The sequence below is a fragment of the Garra rufa genome, chromosome 11, assembly GCF_049309525.1.
Source record: "Garra rufa chromosome 11, GarRuf1.0, whole genome shotgun sequence".
NCBI classification, from domain to species: Eukaryota; Metazoa; Chordata; class Actinopteri; order Cypriniformes; family Cyprinidae; genus Garra; species Garra rufa.
In genome coordinates, this window is record NC_133371.1 from 48,210,908 (window position 1) to 48,234,173 (window position 23,266).

At 33.7% G+C, this 23,266-nt stretch overlaps 1 protein-coding gene across 1 annotated transcript; it reads left to right on the forward strand.

Annotated features, from left to right (window-relative positions):
• Window positions 1-3,002: 3,002 nt before the first annotated feature.
• On the forward strand, window positions 3,003-21,952 carry LOC141346130 (collagen and calcium-binding EGF domain-containing protein 1-like). The gene is made up of 11 exons (XM_073851044.1): window positions 3,003-3,180; window positions 5,988-6,068; window positions 11,262-11,314; window positions 13,359-13,493; window positions 13,575-13,712; window positions 15,641-15,768; window positions 17,041-17,161; window positions 18,793-18,923; window positions 19,459-19,494; window positions 19,627-19,662; window positions 21,365-21,952. The coding sequence occupies exons 1-11, from the start codon at window positions 3,095-3,097 to the stop codon at window positions 21,551-21,553; spliced, it is 1,134 nt and encodes a 377-aa protein (XP_073707145.1). The 5' UTR covers window positions 3,003-3,094; the 3' UTR covers window positions 21,554-21,952.
• The last annotated feature ends 1,314 nt before the right edge of the window (window positions 21,953-23,266 follow it).

Consider the following 23,266-nt stretch of genomic DNA (forward strand, 5'->3'; position numbering starts at 1 on the left):
GCAACACATCCTTTAATCCAAAAAAACAGCATGGTTACTATAACCACAAATTAACCATGGTTTTCACACACTAACCAAAGCTAAACCCTGGTATTTGTAGTAAAACTGTGGTTATACAAAAACATAGCTACTACACTTTTACTATAGTAAAACCACAGTTAATTTTTATAAGGAATTTGTACTTCTTTCTGTATTTTTGTCCTTCCATAGCAAACCATCATTTCAGATCAGGACTCCGCTCCCTTGCTCTGAAATCCCGATCTGAACTAAATGATTTGCGAATTGAACTCCTGTTCTGAATCAAATGATTTGCGATATGCAAAGTTCCAATCTAAATCAAATGATTCGCGACACGTGAAGATCCGATTTTAGTCAAATGATTTGTGAACTCGCTCTGAAATTCAGATCTACTCGTTTCGTGATACGCGAGTCCCATTCTGAATCAAATTATTCACAAACATGCTCCGAAATCAAGTGATACCCGCTTTGAACTCCCGTTCTGAATCAAATGATTCGCTGTCCAATTGGAGCGATTCGAAACAGTGAATCATTTTGCGACACAATGTTTAACTGATTCAAAGTTTCAAAAAGCTCCATTTCACCCATCACTTGTGTGCTTTTTAAACTCATTACAAACCATGTTGAAATTCGAAAATGAATGGCTCTTTTAATTTGATCTGTTTTTTGCTAGTGATCCGCTTCAAATGAACGCTCTATACGCTCTACACTGTATATACTGTGTGTATATATATATATATATATATATATATATAATTTTTTTTTTTTTTTTTTTTTTTTTTTTAAGTATGGGTTTTTTTATGGGTTTAAAGAAATAATAAAAAAAAACTCTTGGTCAAAATGGTCAACTGCAGTGAATTAGGCATCTTTCAGACAGTTTCCATCTCAGTTATCCAAAGATTATACAATATTATGTTAAAAAATATCAAACATTTTTAAATTGCTCTAATATGGATATATGCATTGTTCATTGATCTTTGAAATGATTCTCAATGCAAAAACTGATTTTTTTTACTCAGTTTTTTGTCTTGTTTTCCAGTACAAATATCTAAACACTCTTAAATCAAGATGCATTGACTTAAAATGACAAGATTTTAAGTCTTGTTTGCGACAAAAGAAAAAAAAATTGAGTTTGTGCTTAAAACACAAGCAAATATCTGCCAATGGGAAAAATAAAAATGAACTTTATTTAAAAGAACAACAAACAGATATTTGTTATTGATTTGAAAATTTATACTTAATATCTTCATTTTTGCATTTTGCTTCTCTTCTAAATTATTTAAGAATGTTAATAAAGGGGGGAAATACTGAGAAAATCAGTTTCTGTTGTGAAAATACATTCATATAACAAATTCTCATCTTCAAATGTGCTTTTCCAAAACTTCTTGACTCAATAACAAGAATATGCAACAATAGAGTTAAAAAAAATCATGTCTTATTTGTCATATGGATTATAAATAGAGCGTTTTCCAGTAATGATCATGTCAGTGTTGTTCGGGCTTGAGTGGGATTCTCATCTGTCATCATGCTGACAAACAGAAGAAACCCTTCAGACGGGGAACGTGGGAACAGTTCAGACCGGGTTTGTGTGGTTTGCAGTAATGAACCAAAGCTGCTGTTTCTACATCCATGACTCTCTGTGGCCGTTCAATAACATGGCTTCATGTATTTTACGAATAATGTTCTACCGGTGGGAACGAGTGAGTTTGGTGTGGGTGTTTTTTGAGGTTTGGTTTGGTTGGCATTGGCTGGTTTCTTTTAGAAATGTGTTTTCATTGAGCTAAAGCCAGACAGCCATCAGGAGATGTTTAAGCTCATTGTTCAGTAGGACAATAACATGCTTCTCTCTTAAACTCACATCTGACGACATTACAACTGTACTCACTTAAACATACAGAACAATATAACTTGTAAACAAGCCTTTTTAAAATGAAAATCTCTATTAAACTCAGTTACTAATAGAGACAGCATTTCTGAATTGGATCTCTGTGCATTTCTCTAAAAGGTTGATATTTTTACAATGTGCATATTCATCTAGACTACAAACTAATCATATCTTGATGTTTAATTAACTTGCTTGAAATTTAATTTAGAAAATGCTCCAAGGTTTTGATCAACCTCAGACTTTAGGAAACGTTGTGATATTAAATAGCTGATTTATTTACCAGCATTAACTACCATTAGTGCACAAAAATTGAGGGTTTTTTTTAGTCAAAAACAATTCATTTGTGACCCTGGACCACAAAAAAATACCAAAAATTCATTGTATAGGTCAAAATTAATATTTTTCTTTTATGCCAAAAATATTAGTATATTAATTAAAGATAATTTTGCATGAATATATTTTGTAAATTTCCTACCGTAAATATATATAAACTTATTTTTTTATTATTAATATGCATTGCTAAGAACTTCATTTGGACAACTTTAAAGGTGATTTTCTCAATATTTGGGTTTTTTGCACCCTCAGATTACAGATTTTCTAATAGTTGTGTCTCATAACAAACCATACATCAATGGAAATCTTATTTATGTAGCTTTCAGATTTTGTGAAAACCAATGATCAATGGGTCATATGGCTTATATCATGTCGAAATAACTATGAGCAAAACTAAATATTGTTTATTTGTTTGTTTGCTTAGTAATGCATTTAAATTTTAATCTTAGTATGGGCTGTTCTATTTTTTTATTTTATGTTTTTATTAAATTACTAATGCATTAGTGCATTTAATGTGACAATTTATTCATAGTCGACGGACTTTTTAATATTCTTAGTTAAATTTTGAATCGATTTCAGACCTAAACACTAAATAAACTTAGAGACGAATTAAATGTGAGCTACTGAATTATTAATGAAGGTTTGACAGCGTTAAGGTGTGAGAAAGAGGAGGAGCTTCATCTGTATTTTCTGTCTTGAAGTGAGGGATCGGTGCGCGTTCATTCAGGGAGCGCGTGCGCACGCACACATCTGAGAGTTCGCTGGATTTACTTTGTGAGATGACAGACTGAATTTGACATTTTTAAATTCGATTAAGTTTTGCACTCTTTTTAGAGATTCTTGTGAGTCCGGAGTGAAATGACGCGCCTCCTGCGCGCACCTTTTGGCGTTTTGTGCGTGTTTCTGTGGACGTGCGGCGTGAACGCGTCTGGAGACTCTTCAGAGTGAGTGTTTGTGCATCTGTCTGAATTTATTATGAGCATCTGCTGTTTTACTGCTAACACTTCACTTCAAATACAGTTCATTGTTTTAATAATGTTAAAAAAAATAGGACTTTTGATTAAGCCTAGTAAATTAAGAAATTAACTAAGATAAATAAATGCTGTATATTTATGCGTTGTTCATGTTAACGCATTAACAGATGTTAAATGAAACCTTATTTAAAAAGTGTTGCCGTTTTACTGATCCAAGTTGATTAAAGCGAAATGACTCGATGCTTAAGTTCAAGTTTTATTTCATTATTATGAGAGACAGTAATACTCGCAAAAATGCTTTGATGGATTTAATACTAACACTCTTGACACCTGTGAAAGTCTTTCTGTCATTAATGCCTAAAACAGCTCTTATGATTCTTTTCTAAATAATCAGATTTTTTTGTATCATTGTTATTTTTGTTGTATCGAGTAAATACAATGCTACATTTCACAAGTTCACTACAGATGTCAGTTTTGTAATCTATACTTAAAGGAATAGTTCACCCAAAAATGACAATGTGCTGAAAATGTACTCTTCCTCAGAACACCTAAGATGTAGATGAGTTTGTTTCTTCATCAGGTTTGTAGAAATGTGTCTCACCAATGGATCCTCTGCAGTGCATGGGTGCCGTCAGAATGAGAGTCCAAACAGCTGATAAAAACATCACATTAATCCACAAGTAATCCACACCACTCCAGTCCATCAGTTAACATCTTGAGAAGACAAAATCTGAAACAATCCATCATGAAGGCGTTTTTAACTAAAATACAAGTCCATAATCCATAATAACACTTCCTCCAATGAAAAAAGTCCATCTCCTGTCATCTCTCACATCAAAATCAATGTTTAGAGCTGTTTTGGCTTGCAAACGGTGCTTGATATGTGCAGATTTCTCTCCTGATTCAGACCAGACCACTTTTTCACTGGAGGAAGCGTTATTATGGATTATGGACTTGTATTTTAGTTAAAAACGTAGTGATGGATTTGTTTTCAACTTTTGTCTTCTCAAGATGTTAACTGATGGACTGGAGTGGTGTGGATTACTTGTGGATTATTGTGATGTTTATCAGCTGTTTGGACTCATTCTGACGGCACCCATTCACTGTAATGGATCCATTGGTGAGACAGTGATGGAATGATGCATTTCTCCAAATCTGATGAAGAAACTAACTCATCTACATCTTGTATGGCTGGAAGATAAGCACATTTTCAGCACATTTTAATTTTTGGGTCAATTTGACAAGTAACAAGTAAATTTGCTAAAAAGTGCTCACCCTCATGTCATCCAAGATTAGGATGAGTTTGTTTCTTCATCAGATTTGGAGAAATGCATCATTCCATCACTGTCTCACCAATGGATCCATTACAGTGAATGGGTGCCGTCAGAATGAGAGTCCAAACAGCTGATAAACATCACAATAATCCACACCACTCCAGTCCATCAGTTAACATCTTGAGAAGACAAAAGTGGAAACAATCCATCATGAAGGCATTTTTAACTAAAATACAAAAAGTCCATAATAACACTTCCTCCAATGAAAAAGTCCATCTCCTGTTGTCGCTCACATCAAAATCCAGCCACATATTTGTTTAGAGCTGTTTTGGCTTGTAAACGGTGCTTGATCTGTGCAGATTTCTCTCCTGATTCAGACCACTTTTTCACTGGAGGAAGCGTTATTATGGATTATGGACTTGTATTTTAGTTAAAAATGTCGTAATGATGGATTTGTTTTCAACTTTTGTCTTCTCAGTATGTTAACTGATGGACTGGAGTGGTGTGGATTACTTGTGGATTATTGTGATGTTTATCAGCTGTTTGGACTCATTCTGACGGCACCCATTCACTGTAATGGATCCATTGGTGAGACAGTGATGGAATGATGCATTTCTCCAAATCTGATGAAGAAACTAACTCATCTACATCTTGTATGGCTGGAAGATAAGCACATTTTCAGCACATTTTAATTTTTGGGTCAATTTGACAAGTAACAAGTAAATTTGCTAAAAAGTGCTCACCCTCATGTCATCCAAGATTAGGATGAGTTTGTTTCTTCATCAGATTTGGAGAAATGCATCATTCCATCACTGTCTCACCAATGGATCCATTACAGTGAATGGGTGCCGTCAGAATGAGAGTCCAAACAGCTGATAAAAACATCACAATAATCCACACCACTCCAGTCCATCAGTTAACATCTTGAGTAGACAAAAGTGGAAACAATCCATCATGAAGGCATTTTTAACTAAAATACAAAAAGTCCATAATAACACTTCCCCCAATGAAAAAGTCCATCTCCTGTTGTCGCTCACATCAAAATCCAGCCACATATTTGTTTAGAGCTGTTTTGGCTTGTAAACGGTGCTTGATCTGTGCAGATGTCTCTCCTGATTCAGACCAGACCACTTTTTCACTGGAGGAAGCGTTATTATGGATTATGGACTTGTATTTTAGTTAAAAATGTCGTAATGATGGATTTGTTTTCAACTTTTGTCTTCTCAAGATGTTAACTGATGGACTGGAGTGGTGTGGATTACTTGTGGATTATTTTATTATTTTATGTTTATCAGCTGTTTGGACTCTCATTCTGACGGCACCCATTCACTGCAATGGATGCACTGGTGAGACAGTGATGGAATGACACATTTCTACATCTTGAATGGCCTGAGAATGACCACATTTTCAACTAATTTTAATTTTTGGGTGAACCATTACCGTACTTTAAGGTATTTCTTCAGTACTTTCTGAGGATAACATCTCTGTCTGTGTCTTGCTCAGTGAGGACTGTCCAGAGAATAAGATCCTGACTGTGGAGTATCCGTGTATGAGAGCTGGAGGTCAGAGAGGTCACTGTCTCAGGTAGACATCTAAAAATTAAAATGTATTGTATTAACAACTTATTCATCTGTTAAAGCTGTTTTATGGTTGAATTGAGTTTCGTAATTGATCAACTTTGCAACAGTAACAATTTGAAACAATGTGTAATGTATAAAGTGCGATAGAAATACGTGTGACTTGACTTAAAGAAAGAAAATAGTGTTTGATGTTTGTAGTGAATGTGATTGGGAATCTCAGCGGTTTTCCAGTTCATGGAACCCTGACTTGAATTTGAACTTTCAGCGTGTGGTTAACAGTCCGTAACCAGTCCAAGCACTACTAGTGAGCGTGAGAGCGTTAGTCAGCCGTTTGTGACGTGAATACAGTAAGTGTGTTTGGCTTTATGGATGATCAGAGACTGGAGTGTCATGTGACCTTCATCATGTGAGCTCTCAGGCACAAAGAAATTAAAGGGACATTTCTGAGAGTCATATAACGTTTAGTACGTTTGTACTGAATTACAACGACTGCAGAATTTCTGAGTGTGAAACTTGGGATGTGGTCATTAAAACCGTCAGTAAATACATCAGTGCTTTTGCATTTGGTCTCATAACTTTTGGTGTTCCCTCCAAATGTTTTGAATACTTTTGCAAATAAGCAGAAAGTTTTTGTGTGGGGGAAATACAGCTGAAATGCAGTTGTTCCTCTCATATTGTCTCTTTAGGTTGTCCATAGTGCTGCAGAAAAAAAATATTGCCTTGTTTTCCAATGAAAATATTTAAAAATGCTTAAAAACAGGATAAATTAACTTGAGAATCAGCAATGCATATGATTTTGTGTTTTAAGGATTTTGAGATATTTTAATTGCAAAGCAAGCCAAGACAAAAACATTAAGAAACATTAAGAATTTAGACTTTTTTTGCAGTGAGATATACACTTCCACTCAAAATTTGGGATCCGCTTAAAAGTTTTTAATCATTTTTTTAAAGAATTCTTATTTGCTCGTCAAGGCTGCTTTTACTTGATCAAAAATGAAAAAAAAAAAAAGTAATATTGTGTAATATTATTACAGTTTAAAATAATGGGGGTTTATATTAATATATTTTAAGATACAATTTATTACAGTGATGCAACGCTGAATTTTTATTAGCCATTACTTTGATTTTTGGAGAATCATGTGACATGCTGATTAATTATTGTAATTATCAATGTAAAGAGTTTGCAGGAGGTAATTCAGGAAGCTGAAGTTTAAAAGTTTGAAGAGTAGCCGCCAAACCAGCGCTAGACATTTAGGCATGTCTTAGGTGTTGTTTTCAACTTATTAAGAAATAAAAAAAGTTAAAAACACAAGACAGAAACAGAGACCACTACATAAACTGGAACACAAAAAAATGATGTTCTGCTACTTAAGGCTCACACATTCTTTAGAAATTGTCAAAAAAAATCCAATCTGTCCTGTTTATATGCTACATTGCAAAAAATGCTTTTCTTACTTAGATTTTTTGTCTTGTTTCCAGCCAAAATATCGTCAAATTCTCAAATAATGAAGGATTTTCTGAACAAGCAAAAATTATTGTCTTGTTTTTGGAAAATAAGTCAAAATTAAGTACGTTTTTGCGTTTTTACGCTTCATTCCCGTTGGGGAATAGGGGTGTGTTAGATCTGTATAAACTGAGGCTGTAGGCTGCTAGCAGGAGATCTGACTGTAAGGAAATGCAGAAAGCGGCTGGTGATCACAGCTACTTTATAGGATCTGCTGGCTTTTAAAAGGTGTGACTGAACAACCAACGCTTTGACAAACTCTTCATGTCTGACTGAGATGCTCTGAATTCTTAGGATGAACGTCTGCACACTGATAGTATGATAAATATTGATACTAAATTTCCTCAGAAATCAATACAATTTTAATCTTGAGCTGCAAAAATTATGGAAAAAATAGTCACTCATAAAGTGTTTTTTCAGACTAGTGAAAAGAAAACACCCAAAGACACTGTTAAGTGTTTCTTTTATAGCACTTTATCTATTTGTGTCAATAGATTTCAATTACAATACATATTTTTAAAGGCAGTTTTCTCAAAATGAGTTTTTCTCCTACACTGAGTCATAAATCTCCACTTCAGTAGCACTTACACACACCACACTTTACATTTTTATTCCTGTCTATATCCTGAAGGTTTTTACAGAGGGATTTGTTCATATTTAATTTGCTTGATTTTATACATTTTAATCTGCAAAAAAATGTAAAAAAAAAAAATAATAATAAAATAATAATAATAAATAAATACATTGTTTTCTGTGTGAAAAACAACATTTGACTCTAATATGTCAAAAAAATTAAACGAGAATTTTGAAACAAACTTCCTCCAGTGTTTAGATTTTTGTACTAGAAATGTATGCAAATTAGCGCATATTTCATTAAATAATGGCTCATTTGCATATTTAAACCTAACATTTAAAACAAAAAATGTTTGCAATTATCAATGTAATCTATCAACTGGGTAAGTAAGGTCATAACTATTAGTTAATTTTTTTACTCTATTCACCTGCGGTGTCTCGCCTTAGTTTGTTTTTTCCCACTGGAAACAAGTACAATTATTTGAGAGTGGGGTATGTAAAATATTCTTAAAACCAGAGTATTTTACTTACCCCACTGGCAGATAATGTTACTCATTTTAAGCAAAATGCACTTAATTTAGTTTTTTCCACCCTGGAAACAAGGGTCATTTATTTAATTGAGATTCATACATCATCTGAAAGCTGAAAAAATAAGCTTTTGTTAGGATAGGACAATATTTGGCTGCTATACAACTATTTGAGAATCTGGAATCTGAGCGTGCAAAAAAAATCCAAATATTGAGAAAATCGCTTTTAAAGTTGTCCAAATGAAGTTCCTAGCAATGCATTACTAATTACTAATCAAAAATAGGTTTTGATATATTGACGGTAGAAAATGTACAAAATATCTTCATGGAACATGATCTTTACTTAATATCCTAATGATTTTTGGCAATTTTTACGAACAATACCTGTGCTACTTGTGACTGGTTTTGTGCTCCAGGGTCACAAATTGTGTAATTAATCTAGTAGTTTAATTTTCTGATAAAATTGCTATTTTTCATAGGTTTGCTTGTTTGTAGGGCCGCACAGTTTTGCCAAAAATTGGTGTAATTATATATCAATATGACAATAAAATAGTTCTAATTCTAAATTAAATATTTTTTTATTTAAAATATATATTATCTATTATATACCTATTAAATTCCATATTAATTATTTAAAAAATAAACAAAAAAGTAAGATAAAAAATGAGAATTTGAGAAAAAAAAATTTTATTTTACAGAACAGCTGTAAAATTACAAAATTAATGTCTGAATTTCTTCATTTCAAATGTTAAATCACTGAGCTTTTGTTCTGGTGGAGGAGCGCCAATATCTTCTGCTTCTACGTGTTTATATTTCTAATGTTAAAATAAAAGAACCAGATCATGAGCATGTAAATGATGCATGTGTTTTATATGTTGTTTCATGTATGTTTATTTACATAAATCACAGGTTTTGTGATTTGATAATTGCAGCAGGCCATATTGTGACTTCAATTTTATTTCTATTATTCAGAAATGTTATAATACAGCTCAGAAAGCTGGATTGAGATCTGATTGAGCCATGTGTGTTATTCTGTGCAAATGAAGAGCAGATTAGTGTGTGTGTGTGTGTGTGTGTGTGTGTGTGTTGAGAGAGGTCACACTCTTAGGAGCTGCAGAGGTCAGCAGGTCAAAGGTCATAGGAAGTGATCTGACATGTTCATGACACAAGCGTCCAGAAGTGTGTGTTTTATTACAGTGATTTGTGTTGGTCTGAAGTAGTAGAATGACTTTGTTGTTGTTGGGTTGTATGTGAACATGTACACTGTAGAATTAAACCATTGTATGAGTTGTGAATGGAGAGATGAAGTGTGGGAAAACAGAAATACAACAGAGGAGGAGGATGATGACAGGAGAGAAAGAATGATGGATGGAGTGAGGAAGAGAGGAAAGAGCGTCTCTAGAGTCTGACCGCTGGACGAGTGTTGAAAAAATAAACAATCAGACCACTGACACTCACTTTTCACTTTCACAACGCCATCATATGAAGTCTGTTTTAATGCAATCTGATTGTTTTAACTCCTCTTGGATTTCTTACTATTCCATTAATTCAGATGAAATGTTGTGAAGTAGTGAGGCCAGATTTAATTTGAGATTTTTTTAATCCAAAAATTAACATTATAAAACTTGTTTGAGCATTTTGATTTTATTTATTAATTTATATAAATTTTTAATGAATACATACATGGTTGACCTGTGAAACTCGTGATGCGATTGAACCCAAATGTGTTTTTTCAGACAGAATGTGGGACTAAAGACCTGGGCCAGTATTTACAAAACATTTTATCTTGGCCCTAAGAGTTCTCCTAAACAGCAGTCAGAGTTTTCTCTTAAAACCTATTAACAAAGCTGCTGAGACACTTTTACTAAGCAATAGAAAGAAGTCTTAAGCTAAGAGTCAGGGTGGAGTTGACCTCATTGCTATGGATGATGTCAGCATGCTCATTAACTATGCACACTGTGATTGGCTGATAGGGGAGGAGTCTCTGTGAGAGATTTAAATTTTGTAGAGCGTTGCCATATTCAAATAAATAAAAAAAAATGTTGCCACATTTAAATAAAGATTTTAAAATGCAGGCCAAGTGTCACTAATTAATCAAGTGTATGTTCAGCTGATTGTCAGCCTTTTACATGCGTGCTTCTCATAAACAATTAGCAGATATGCATATAAACAGCCTTTTAATTAACAGAATAGAATAATCGTGGCTGATAGTAAGACATGTAAACGTAAAAGAAAACCAAACTGGACACAAGAACAGCTGTGACTTCTAGCCCAACTTGTTAATAAAAACAAGGATAGGATCAAAGGAAAATTTGGAGTTGGGATAACTTCCAAAACCCAAAAAAATCGGCAAGTTTTGAGCTACTATTGGGCCTTAAGATATTTTGTGAATGCGGGCCTTGGTGGACAAACCATTATATTTGCAATTGCATTTAGTGCAGCTAGTAGTGCAGTTTTTTTATATCATATCATCATTTTGTATGATTTCAATTTTCTTTCAATAGTTTGTTCCCTTAGGCACTCTTGTTTGGTTTTTCATGATCATTTTCTATGCTTTCTCTGACCTTCAGAAATAATTGATGTGTGTCTGCAGGAGGAAATGCTGTGAAGGCTTCAGGTTTGTGATGGGTCAGTGTGTGCCAGAAAGTAGGTAAAACCTTCAGCTCATTTCTAATATTGTCAAACAACAAATCATTAAGCATCTCTAAATAGCTTTTTTATTTTTTGCATGATGAGCCTGTTTTAGATGCCTTAATATTTTTGAAAGAAATCTCTTTTGCTCATCGAGGCTGCATTTATTTGATCGAAAATACAGTAGAAATTATGAAATATTATTACAATTTAATATAGCCGTTTTCTTTGTGAATATCTGTTAAATTGTAATTTATTTCTGTGCTCAAGAATTTTCTGCATCATTACTCCAGTCTTCAGTGTCACATGATTTTTCAGAAATCCTTCTAATATGCTGATTTGCTGCTTAGAAGTTTTAGATATTATTATTTATTTTATTCAGCAAGGACACATTTAATTGATCAAAGACACACTGCAAAAAATGCTTTGCTTACGTAGATTTTTTTGTTTCCAGCCAAAGTATCTAAAAATTCTTAAATCAAGTAGGACCTTCTAGAAAGTAAAAATAATTAGTAACACTTTACAATAAGGTTCATTAGTTAAACATTAGTTAATGTAACATGAACTAACCATGAGCAATACATTTGTTATTTACTAATCTTCATTAACGTTAGTTAACGAAAATACATGTTAGTTCACACTGCATTAACTAATGTTAACAAGATTTTAATAACGTATTAGTAAAAGTTGAAATTAACATTAACAAAGATTAATAAATGCTCTATAAGTGCAGTTCATTATTAGTTCATGTTAGCTAATGTGGTTAACTAATGTTAACTAAAGAACCTTATTGTAAAGTGTTACCAAATAATGATATTTTTTGAAAAAATAAGTCAGCTTATTTTATTTTGCTTATTTTAAGCAAAAACTCACTTAATTTTGACTTGTTTTTTTCTACTTTTTAACATGTCTAGAAAATCCTTTTTGATTTAAGAATCTTTAAATATTTTGGCTGGAAACAAGAAAAGCATTTAATTAAACAAAAATAGTAACTGAGAAGCAAATCCGTATCAATCAATACAGAAGAGACCTCTTTCAAAAACATTAAAAGTTAATTATTTCAAACTTTTGACTGCTAGTGTCAAATACAACACTAGTGCACTCAAAAGTAATCATTTGCAAGTCAACATGTGCTCATCCTCATGTTATTCCAAATCTTTCTTTCCTTAATGAAAAGCAGCATGTTTTATTTATTTTTAAAGAATTATCTTATTTTAGAGAGTATTGAATTAAACTAAAAAAAATATATATATATATGCATGCATGTTTTTTCGGTCAGTATTTTTGGTCTATTATCTTGAAAAACAAGTATAAGCAACACATACGTGACCCTGAAGCACAAAACCAGTCCTAAGTAGCACGGGTATATTTCACTGCAAAAAATGATTTTCTTACTTAGTTTTTTTTTTTTTTTTGTCTTGTTTCCGGCCGAAATATAAAAAAAATCCGAAATCAAGGAGTAAAATTTATTTTATTGTTTTCAGAAAAAACAAGCTAAAATTAAGTGCTTTTGCTTAGAACAAGCAAAATAATCTGCCAATGGGGTAAGCAAAAGATTTCAAACCGCAAACATTTTTCGGTAACACTTTACAATAAGGTTCATTAGTTAACATTAGTTAACCACATTAGTTAACATGAACTAATAATGAACTGCACTTATACAGCATTTATTAATCTGTGTTAATGTTAATTTCAACATTTACTAATACATTGTTAAAATTTTGTTAACATTAGATAATGAACTAACATGAACAAACAATGAACAACTGTATTTCCATTAACTAATGTTAATAAAGATTAGTAAATACAGTAACAAATGTATTGCTCATGGTTAGTTCATGTTAGTTAATACATTAACTAATGTTTAAATAATGAACCTTATTGTAAAGTGTTACCCATTTTTCTTACCCCACTGACAGATTATTTTGTTTGTTTCAGGCAAAAAAAGCACCAAATTTTTTTACTCCTTGATTTAGGATTTTTAGATATTTTTGCTGGAAACAAGACAAAAAAATCAGTAAGAAAAGCATTTTTTTGCAGTGTTGTGGTGTGTGTTCAGGTCTGGACGTATGCGCCGGTTCTCCCTGTGAGCAGCAGTGCACTGATAACTTCGGCCGTGTTTTGTGCACGTGTTACGAGGGTTACCGCTTCGACCGAGAGCGACACCGGCAGCACCTGCACCCGTACTGCATCGGTTAGTATGTCTCACTATGTGGCAAACACCGACAATCATAACCTCTCAGTCTGACTGTCTAAATGTCTGTCTGTGATCCAGATGTGGACGAGTGTGAGGAATCAAACAGCACTGTTTGTGAACACGTGTGTGAAAACACTCCTGGAAGTTTCCGCTGCCGCTGTAATGCTGGATTCACACTGACCTCAGATCAGCGCTCCTGCGCTCCTGAACACAACCGTGAGTCTCTGTGTCTGATGGAGTTCACTCCCAAAACAGAAGTTTACAGATAATGTACTCACTCCCTTGTCATCCAAGATGTTCACGTCTGTCTTTCTTCAGTCGTGTAGAAATTGTTTTTTTTTTGAGGAAAACATTTCAGGATTTCTCTTCATATAGCGGACTTCTATGGTGCTCACAAGTTTGAAATTCCAAAATACAGTTTAAATGCAGCTTCAAAGGACTCTGAACGATCCCAGCCGAGGGAGAAGGCTCTTATCTAGCAACAATCGGTTATTTTCTATTCATATCCTTTTAACCTCAAATGCTCATCTTGTCTAGTTCTGTGTACTCTGGTTCAAGACAGTTAGGGTATGTTGAAAAACTCCCATCTCATTTTCTTCTCCAACTGCAAAATCGCCCTACATCGCTTTTTTACCTTTTTTGTAAAGGGCGTTTGATCATCTTTGCATGTTCACTTTGTAAATACTAGATTAGTACTTCTGCAGCGATGTAGGATAATTTTGAAGTTGGAGGAGAAAATGAGATGGGAGTTTTTTGACATACCCTAACTGTAGGGCTGCTTCATTATATATGGCCTGATCTATGGTATTTTTGAGCACTTCCTATGTTGATCTGCCTCCTTAGGATGAATCACTTGTTGTATTCCCAATTGTAAGTCGCTTTGGATAAAAGCGTCGGCTAAATGAATAAATGTAAATGTAACTGTAAAAAATCATAATCACTATTATTTTTGGTCAGTATTGTAATCACGATTATTTAACACAATAATGAGTGGGTCCGGAAATTTATATGATTGTTTAATTTAAGGATAGCAATACAATAAAAAAGTTTTTTTGGGGGGGGGTAATTGAATGTAATTAGTTGAATGTATAATAAAACACCACTGTAAGAATTAAACATGCTTTGTTTCTTATAAAAACTACAAAAGTCCCTCCGTCAAGAGCAGTGAGTGATTCTGTCTTTGTCTTTTGTTGTTTGATGAACATTAAGCACAGAGATGGCAGAAGGAATATTACTTGTGGCCGTTTTAAGAGCTGCATGGATCCAATATACTGTTACACGCGAATTTTCATTCTCAACTGTTTACGTTCATTTGAGACATAACTGATGAATGTTTACACGAATAATCACCAAACGCTGCATTTTGACATATTCTTATATGTATTTAACCTTTAGGTTGCATCTTAAGCTAAATGTTCACTTTACTTGTCCGTGTTCTGTTCTGTCTCTGAACGCAATACACTAAACACGACATCAAGTAAACAATGATTTTACTGATTTGCATGTGAAATTGGGCTTTTATAGAGGAGTGAAAGTGCACTAAGGGGGCGGAATCGGGAGTAATAATAGTTTTATCTCGATTATTGTATGGATATCTGCTTGCATAGGCTTTGGTTAAACTGCGTTGCTTTTAGAAGCGTTAATTCAGTTGTTGCATACAGTTTAATGTCTTTATTTTGGGATTATCAAAGTAAATTCTAACTTAAATTTGAGATTTTACTGGGGCACAGCCGATTTTTACTGGGCAGAGCTAGACAAGACGAGCATTTGAGATTAAAAAGTATACTAATTGTAATTTTTTTTTTTTTTTTTTTTTTTTTAAATAACTGATTGTTTCGCTAGATAAGACTGAGGACTTCTTCCTCAGCTGGGATTGTTTAAAGCCTATTGAAGCTGCATTTAAACTGCATTTTAGAAGTTCAAACTTATGGGCTTCATAGAAGTCCACTATATGAAGAGAAACCCTGAAATGTCCTGATTTCTTTGTGACTGAAGAAAGAAACGCATGAACATCTTGGATGACAAGGGAGTGAGTAAATTATCTGTCCATTTTTATTCTGGAAGTGGACTTCTCCTTTAAGGCCTCGCATGTATTTGATCCTGAATTCGGTGGATAATGAGCTGTGTTTGTTTGTGTGTGTCAGTGAGCTCCTCCAGTAAGTCTGAGACTCAGATGAGCTCTGGATCATGTTCTCTCAGCTGTCAGGACTTCATCAACATGAGGAGCAGCTTACAGCAGATCAGACTCCAGCTGGGACACACACAAACACAGGTAACACACACACACTACTCTGTATTCACTCTTAAAAATAAAGGTGCTTTAAAAGGTTCCATTTTTGGAAGAACCATTTTTGGTTCCACAAAGAACCATTCCATCAAAGGTTCTTTAAAGAGCCATCTCTAACCTTTTTATAATCTGAAGAATGTTCTTTCGCCACAAAGAACCTTTTGTGAAACAGAAAGGTTGTTCAGATGTTAAAGGTTCTTTATGGAACCATTTAGACAAAAAGGGTTCTTCTATGGCATCAACAAGCACCTTTATTTATAAGAGTGTAGCTATCTTTGTGAGGACATACATTGACACAGTGCCTCCCCAAACCCTTATCCTAAACCTAAAAATTACCCGATTATAACCTGGGCCCAGTTTTTCAAAAGTAATCCAGTGGGATTTTGGATCACGGATTGGATCGAATCTTGGAAATGGGTTTTTCAAAATTAAAAGAGGGATTTTGAATTAAGATCAGACCATGTAATTCAATCTTACATTTAATTTGGATCAAACCTGTCCATTGGGTTATTCAAAACTTTGAACTCAGATTGGGATCTATTTGATCCAAAAAAAAACAGGATTATCATGATTCCATCAGAAGGGTGGATTCAGTTGTGATTTTTGAACCAAATAAAATAAAGTGAATGATCACAAACTTAATGGTTACTGATGATATATAAATTCCTTCCTATTCGAAGCCTATATGAAGCATGTCACATCTAATGAAATATGGTAAAAAACAACAACAAATAATATCAAAACTATCAGATGTCAAAAAAATGGATGGAAAGTCAAAGATGGAAAGTGCTGATAGCTGTCCTGTAAATGATTTTCGACAGTATTGTTTTTGTTTTGTTGTTTAACATTAGAACAAACTAAAAAAATGTAAAATGTTTGTTTATTGCAGTGTTTCTGTTTCTTACAATTAAATCAAACAATGGATATTTGTGGCCACTGGTATTTTGCCTACCTTAAAAAAAAACTGTCATAAAAGTAAAATAGATCAGTTAATCCTGGATAGCAAAACACCCAGGCCAATTTGATCCAGATTAATTTTTTTGAAAAACTGGGCCCAGATCCTTAAAATCAAGTCTTGATACAGGCCTTTAAAGCGGTCTCAGAAAGTGAAAACCGGCTCAAAATATCCTCACTTTACTCTCTTTTTCCTCACTCTGATGGTCTAAAACTCAAACTGTTCCTCACAAAGATAGCTGTACAAGTGCACGAACACACTTATAAGCTCAAACACATCTCATCTGTATCATGTATGTTCAGGGTTTGTCTCCCAGTCTGGATAATAACAGCCACAAACTGACTCATGGGAGAACAGAGAAAAATCCTGAGAGTCAGACCAGCTCTGGACCACCAGGACCACCTGGACCTCCTGGTCTGCCAGGTAAACACACACACACCAGACTGTCTCTGGAATAACCACTTTCAGAGCTTGTAAATAATATAAACTCTTCAAACTGATTCACTTAATTGAATCGGACTCAACTGTATCTGCAGATCTTCTACTGTCCTCATTTTCTCATATTAGGAAGCATTGAAAAGAATTACATTTGAATCTGGAAAATGAACATCACTGCAGTATTGTGGATTTCACTACATTTGGTATCAGCAAGTCATTGTTAAAGGAGAAGTTCACTTCCAGAACAAAAATGTACAGATAGTTTACTCACCCCCTTGTCATCCAAGACGTCATGTCTTTCTTCAGTCGTAAAGAAATAGTTTTTTTGAGAAAAACTTTTAGGAATTATCTCCATATAGTGGACTTCGATGGTGTCTGCGAGTTTGAACTTCCAAAATGCAGTTTAAATGGCTCTAAACAATCCCAGCCGAGGAAGAAGGGTCTTATCTAGCGAAACAATCAGTTATTATCTTAAAAAAAAAATGCAAATGATATACATTTTTAATCGTCAAATGTGACCTTGGACCACAAAACCAGTCTTAAGTCGCTGGGGTATATTTGTAGCAATAGCCAAAAATACATTGTTTGGGTCAAAATTATTGATTTTTCTTTTATGCCAAAAATCATTAGTAAATTAAGTAAAGATCATGTTCCATGAAGATTTTTTGTAAAATTCATACTATAAATATATCAAAATGTAATTTTTGATTAGTAATATGCATTGTTAAGAACTTAATTTGGACAACTTTAAAGGTGATTTTCTCAGTATTTTGATTTTTTTGCACCCTCAGATTCCAGATTTTCAAATAGTTGTATCTCGGACAAATATTGTCCTATCCTAACAAACCATACATCAATAGAAAGCTTATTTATTGAGCTTTCATATGATGTATACATCTCAGTTTTGTAAAATTTTACCTTATGACTGGTTTTGTGGTCCAGGGTCACAAATGTTTATCTTTTCTAGTTCTGCGTCAACTCTGTGTACTCCAGTTCATGACAGTAAGGGTATGTCGAAAAACTCCCGTCTCATTTTCTCCTCCAGCTTCAATATCATCCTACATCGTTGCAGAAGTACAGACCCAGTGTTTACAAAGAGAACGTGCAAAGATCAAACGCACTTTACAAAAAAAAGGTAAAACAATAATGTAGGTCCATTTTAAAGTTGGAGGAGAAAATGAGATGGGAGTTTTTCGACATATGCGCATCGCAGAGCTAGACAAGATGAACATTTGAGGTTAAAAAGTATATAAATTGTTCATTTTTTTTGGAAAATAACTGATCGTTTCACTAGATAAGACCCTTATTCCTAAAAAAAAAAAAAAGCTGCATTTAAGCCGCATTTTGGAAGTTCAAACTGTTTAAGTCCACTATATGGAGAAAAGTCCTGAAATGTTCTTGAAAAAAAACATAATTTCTTAACAACTGCAGAAAGACAGATATAAACATCTTGGATGACAAAGGGGTGAGTAAATCTGTAAATTTTTGTTCTGGAAGTGAACTTCTCCTTTAAATCTCTGTTCTATTCATATTAAATCGATATTTCACACAACACTGTAAAAACACAGTGAACTAAGCCAGAAGAATGTCCAAACTTAAAAAAAGGAGTGTTTCAGGTGACCCGGGTGAGCGAGGGGAGAAGGGAGAGCAGGGGCCAGCAGGACCCCAGGGACCCAGAGGAGACATGGGTCCGATGGGGCCACAACCGGATCTTCAGCACATAAAGATGGGCAGACGAGGACCGGTGGTAAATCTGATTTACTGACCGCTGACACTGAGAAAACACTCAACAAATGTGACCCTGAACCACAAAGCCGGTTTTTGAAATTGAGATTTATACATGAAAAATAAATAAGCTTTCCATTGATGTATGGTTTGTTAGAATAGGACCAATATTTGGCAGAGAAAATCTGGAATCTGAGGGTGCAAAAAAATCTAAATATTGAGAAAATCACCTTTAATGCACATTACTAATCAAAAATAATGTTTTGATATATTTACGGTAGGAAAGAAAAGATCTTCATGGAACATGATCTTAATATCCTAATGATTTTTGGCATAAAAGAAAAATCGATCATTTTTGATAGTATATTTTTGGCTATTGCTACAAATATACCTGTGCTACTTACAACTGGTTTTGTGCTCCAGGGTCACAAATGATTCATATTCTCACTGTTTAACATTGGTTGAGAATAATTTCTAGCCGTTTTAATATTCATGTCTGATGTATTTGATTGTGTGATTCCTGTAGTTTGATAGAAAGTTTTCATCTGTTTGTACAGGGACCTCCAGGAGCGCCTGGTAAAGATGGACAGAAGGTACGTTTGTCTTGCTTTATGTGGCAGTTTTCTGTTATTTATGATTTTTATTAAACACTAAGTGCTGTGCTTGATGTAAACAGTATGAATCAGATAAATAGTGGTATATGAGGTTGTTATGTTTCTGTGCAGGGAGACAGAGGTTTTCCTGGACCCAAAGGATCTCCAGTAAGTTATCAATGAAATATTATTATTGTTTATTATTTAAAAAAAATTCTAATTCAAAAGTATTCAAACTTAAAAAAAAAAATGTATATGGGTCAAAGATGTTAAGATGTCCACATCAAAGGAAATTTACAAAAGTGAATTTATGTCCATAGAAAGATTAAATGTAAGTAAAGTGTCTACTTTTAAGGTTTCAAATAAGTGTTTTGAAAATAAAATGTCAAAATTTGGTTGAAATAATGTTACATTATCATTCAGTGTAACACAATATTTATGTCAAAATTCAAACAACATGCTTATTCTGACTTGTACATATTAAAATATATATTAAAAAAAAAAGAATAAGGGAGCATATTACATTTTTTTTACTGACATTTTTACTGACAAATGGGCAAAACCTATTTAAAAATGTGGAATTACAGCTAATTAGTATTTGGGGTGAAAATAATTTATCTTTTAATATGTCATAAATTGATTTTTGTTGAATGAATATGCCTGACAAGATTGTTACACTAAATGACATTTTAGTGGGTGTCTTCTGTAAATGAGAAAAAAATTTATGATATTTATTTTTTGCTCAGAAAAACAAAAACAAAAATGCAATTAAATTAAATACAAAACTTTTACATTTTTGGGAAAAACAACAATTTAAAGCAGTATTACACTTATTGTTTTTATGCTTTAACCGTTTTTTATCTTTGAAAACCCACATATACATTACCGCTCAAAAGTTTGGGTTCAGTAAGAGTTGTACAGTTTTTAAGGAAAGTCTCTTCTGCTCATCAGTGCTGCATTTATTTAATAAAAAATATAGAAAAAAACTGTAATATTGCGAAATGTTATTACAATATAAAATAATGGTTTCTTTTGTAATATACTTTAAAATTTAATTTATTCCTGTGATGCAAAGCTGAATTTTCATCAGCCATTACTTCAGTCTTAAGTGTCACACGATCCTTCAGAAATCATTCTAATATACTGATTTATTATTAGAAGGATCTATATTGGATCTATATTGGATTATATATTGCAACAGTTGCCCTGCAAAGTATTTATTTAGAAATTGTGATATTTTTTCAGGATTCTTTGATGAATAAAAAGCTCAAAAGAACAGCATTTATTCAAAATATAAATATTTTCTAACAATGTAAGTATTTGCTATCACTTTTTATCAATTTAACACACCTTTGGTGAATAAAAGTACTAATTTCTTTCAAAAAAAAAACGAATAAGAAGAAAAATTTACTGACCCCAAACTTTTAACCGGTAGTGTATATAATATTTTACTATTTTCATTTATTCATTTATTTATTATTTTTACACTATTTTATTGTGTGTCTTGGTCATTTTTATTATGTCTTTTTTTTTAAATACATCTGTATTGTTTTAATAATTTTGTAAAGTTATTCTGAATGAAAATGAGAAATGCTTTCTTTGCAACTAGTGAATAAAGTTAAAGAACATTTTTTATTTGTAATTTTATTACAGTTTCTTTTATTTCAAGTATTAGACTTTTATTTTATTATTATTTTTTTACATTAACAGTATTAGCCCTGCATAGATGATAATGCATATCTGATGCTGCATTTCCTTCACACGGAACCAAAAAATCAAACCTGATCTTTTTAACTTGCTGCTTCAGAAAATGCAAAGTGAAATAATGCTAATTAAATCTCTCTCTCTCTCGCTCTCTCTCTCTCTTCAGGGTCCTCCAGGGTCGTTTGACTTCCTGTTACTAATGATGGCTGATATCCGTCATGACATCATCGAGCTGCAGCAGCGAGTCTTTGGAAAGAGGCGTGGCCTTTCTGTGGACACACCCATTCTCTCCAGCGGAGAGGCGGAGCTTGAGGAGTGGGCGTCAGGAGAGGGAGAGCTGATGCCGAACACGTGAAGCTGCATTATGCCGCATTAACCCGAAAAAAACTGAAGCCCAGAAGAACCTGAGCAGGTAGAGTCCAGCAGCGGCTGCTTCAAAAGAGGAACACGTGCGTCATGATTTTTTCATCAGTTCATCAGTGCAATGACATGGTGAACGCTTGACCTGATGTCACTTGATCTGTGGGACGGAAAGACTGTGAGATGATGCTTGGAGAACAAACAAAGTATAGAGAATAACATACTGCATACTGAATACTCCTCTTTTAGCAGTGCACACTATGTATGGAACATCAGGATCACTGACGTTCACTGACTGTGTGCGATGCTGTATCCCACAATGCAAAGTGCTCAACTTGACCTTCTGTTATCTGTGTGACAAATGAACCAGAAGAAATAATAGCTGTGGTTTTAACATCTCTTTCCTGACTCATTGTTTCATCAGACTGACAAATCTTAAAGGAGTAGTTCACTTTCAGAACAAAAATGTACAGATAATGTACTCAGCCCCTTGTCATCCGAGATGTTCATTTCAGGATTTCTCTCCATATAATGGACTTCTATGGTGCTCACGAGTTTGAACTTCTAAAATGCAGTTTAAATGCAGCTTTAAAGGACTCTAAATGATCCCAGCCGAGGAAGAAGGGTCTTTTCTAGCGAAACGATTGGTTATTTTCTAAAAACATTTACAATTTATATACTTTTTAATCTCTACCCAGAGTACACACAGACGAGCATTTGAGGTCAAAAAGTATATAAATTGTAATTTTTGTAAATAACCGATTGTTTTGCTAGATAAGACCCTTCTTTCCTCAGCTGGGATGGTTTAGAGTCCTTTTTGGAAGTTCAAACTCGTGAGCACCATAGAAGTCCATTATATGGAGAGAAATCCTAAAATGTTTTCCTTAAAAAACCTAATTTCCTTACGACTGAAGAAAGAAAGACATGAACATCTTGGATGACAAGGGGCTGAGTACATTATCTGTACATTTTTGTTCTGAAAGTGAACTACTCCTTTAAGACAATTTTACTCAAAGCTTAATTAAAACGTAAAAAAATTAAATTAAACCTTTGGAAAACTATGGAAGCCTATTTCCACCATGGAATAAAAAATAAAAAAACATATTTGTGACTTTTTAACAGGGTTCATAAAATGTGCTTAAAGTGCTTGAAAGTACTTGAATTTGACTTGAAATTTAAGGTCAGGAAAATCTGGAAAATAGCAGTATTCCCGAAGAGGTACTTGGAAAGTGTTTAAATTGTTGAAAGACATTAAGTATTTTTTTTTTTCAATAAGCACATATCTTTTAATGCAAATTTCCACAATTCAAAAAACACATTCAGTTAATGTCATAAAACTAGCGAGCAAAGCCAGTAGTAATACTGACAGTGTCGTGTAAACATGGCTGAAGACGCGAAAAGAGGAACAGATGAACCGAGTCATTTGAGTGAATCATTCACGCTGCCGCTTCGATCATTCATTTCAAACGATTCACTAACAAAAACCAGCTCAAATTAAAAGAGCCATTCATTTTCGAATTTCTAAATCGCTGGTAATGGTTTTAAAGTCACTTTGAAACAGAGCTTTTTAAACTCATTTGATTCAGATCGGGCCGTCAAATCGTGAATCATTTGACTTGGATCGAAACTTTGTGTATCGTGAATCATTTGATTCAGATTGAGCCGTCAGTTCACAAATCAGTTGATTTACATCGGGAATTCAGAGCGG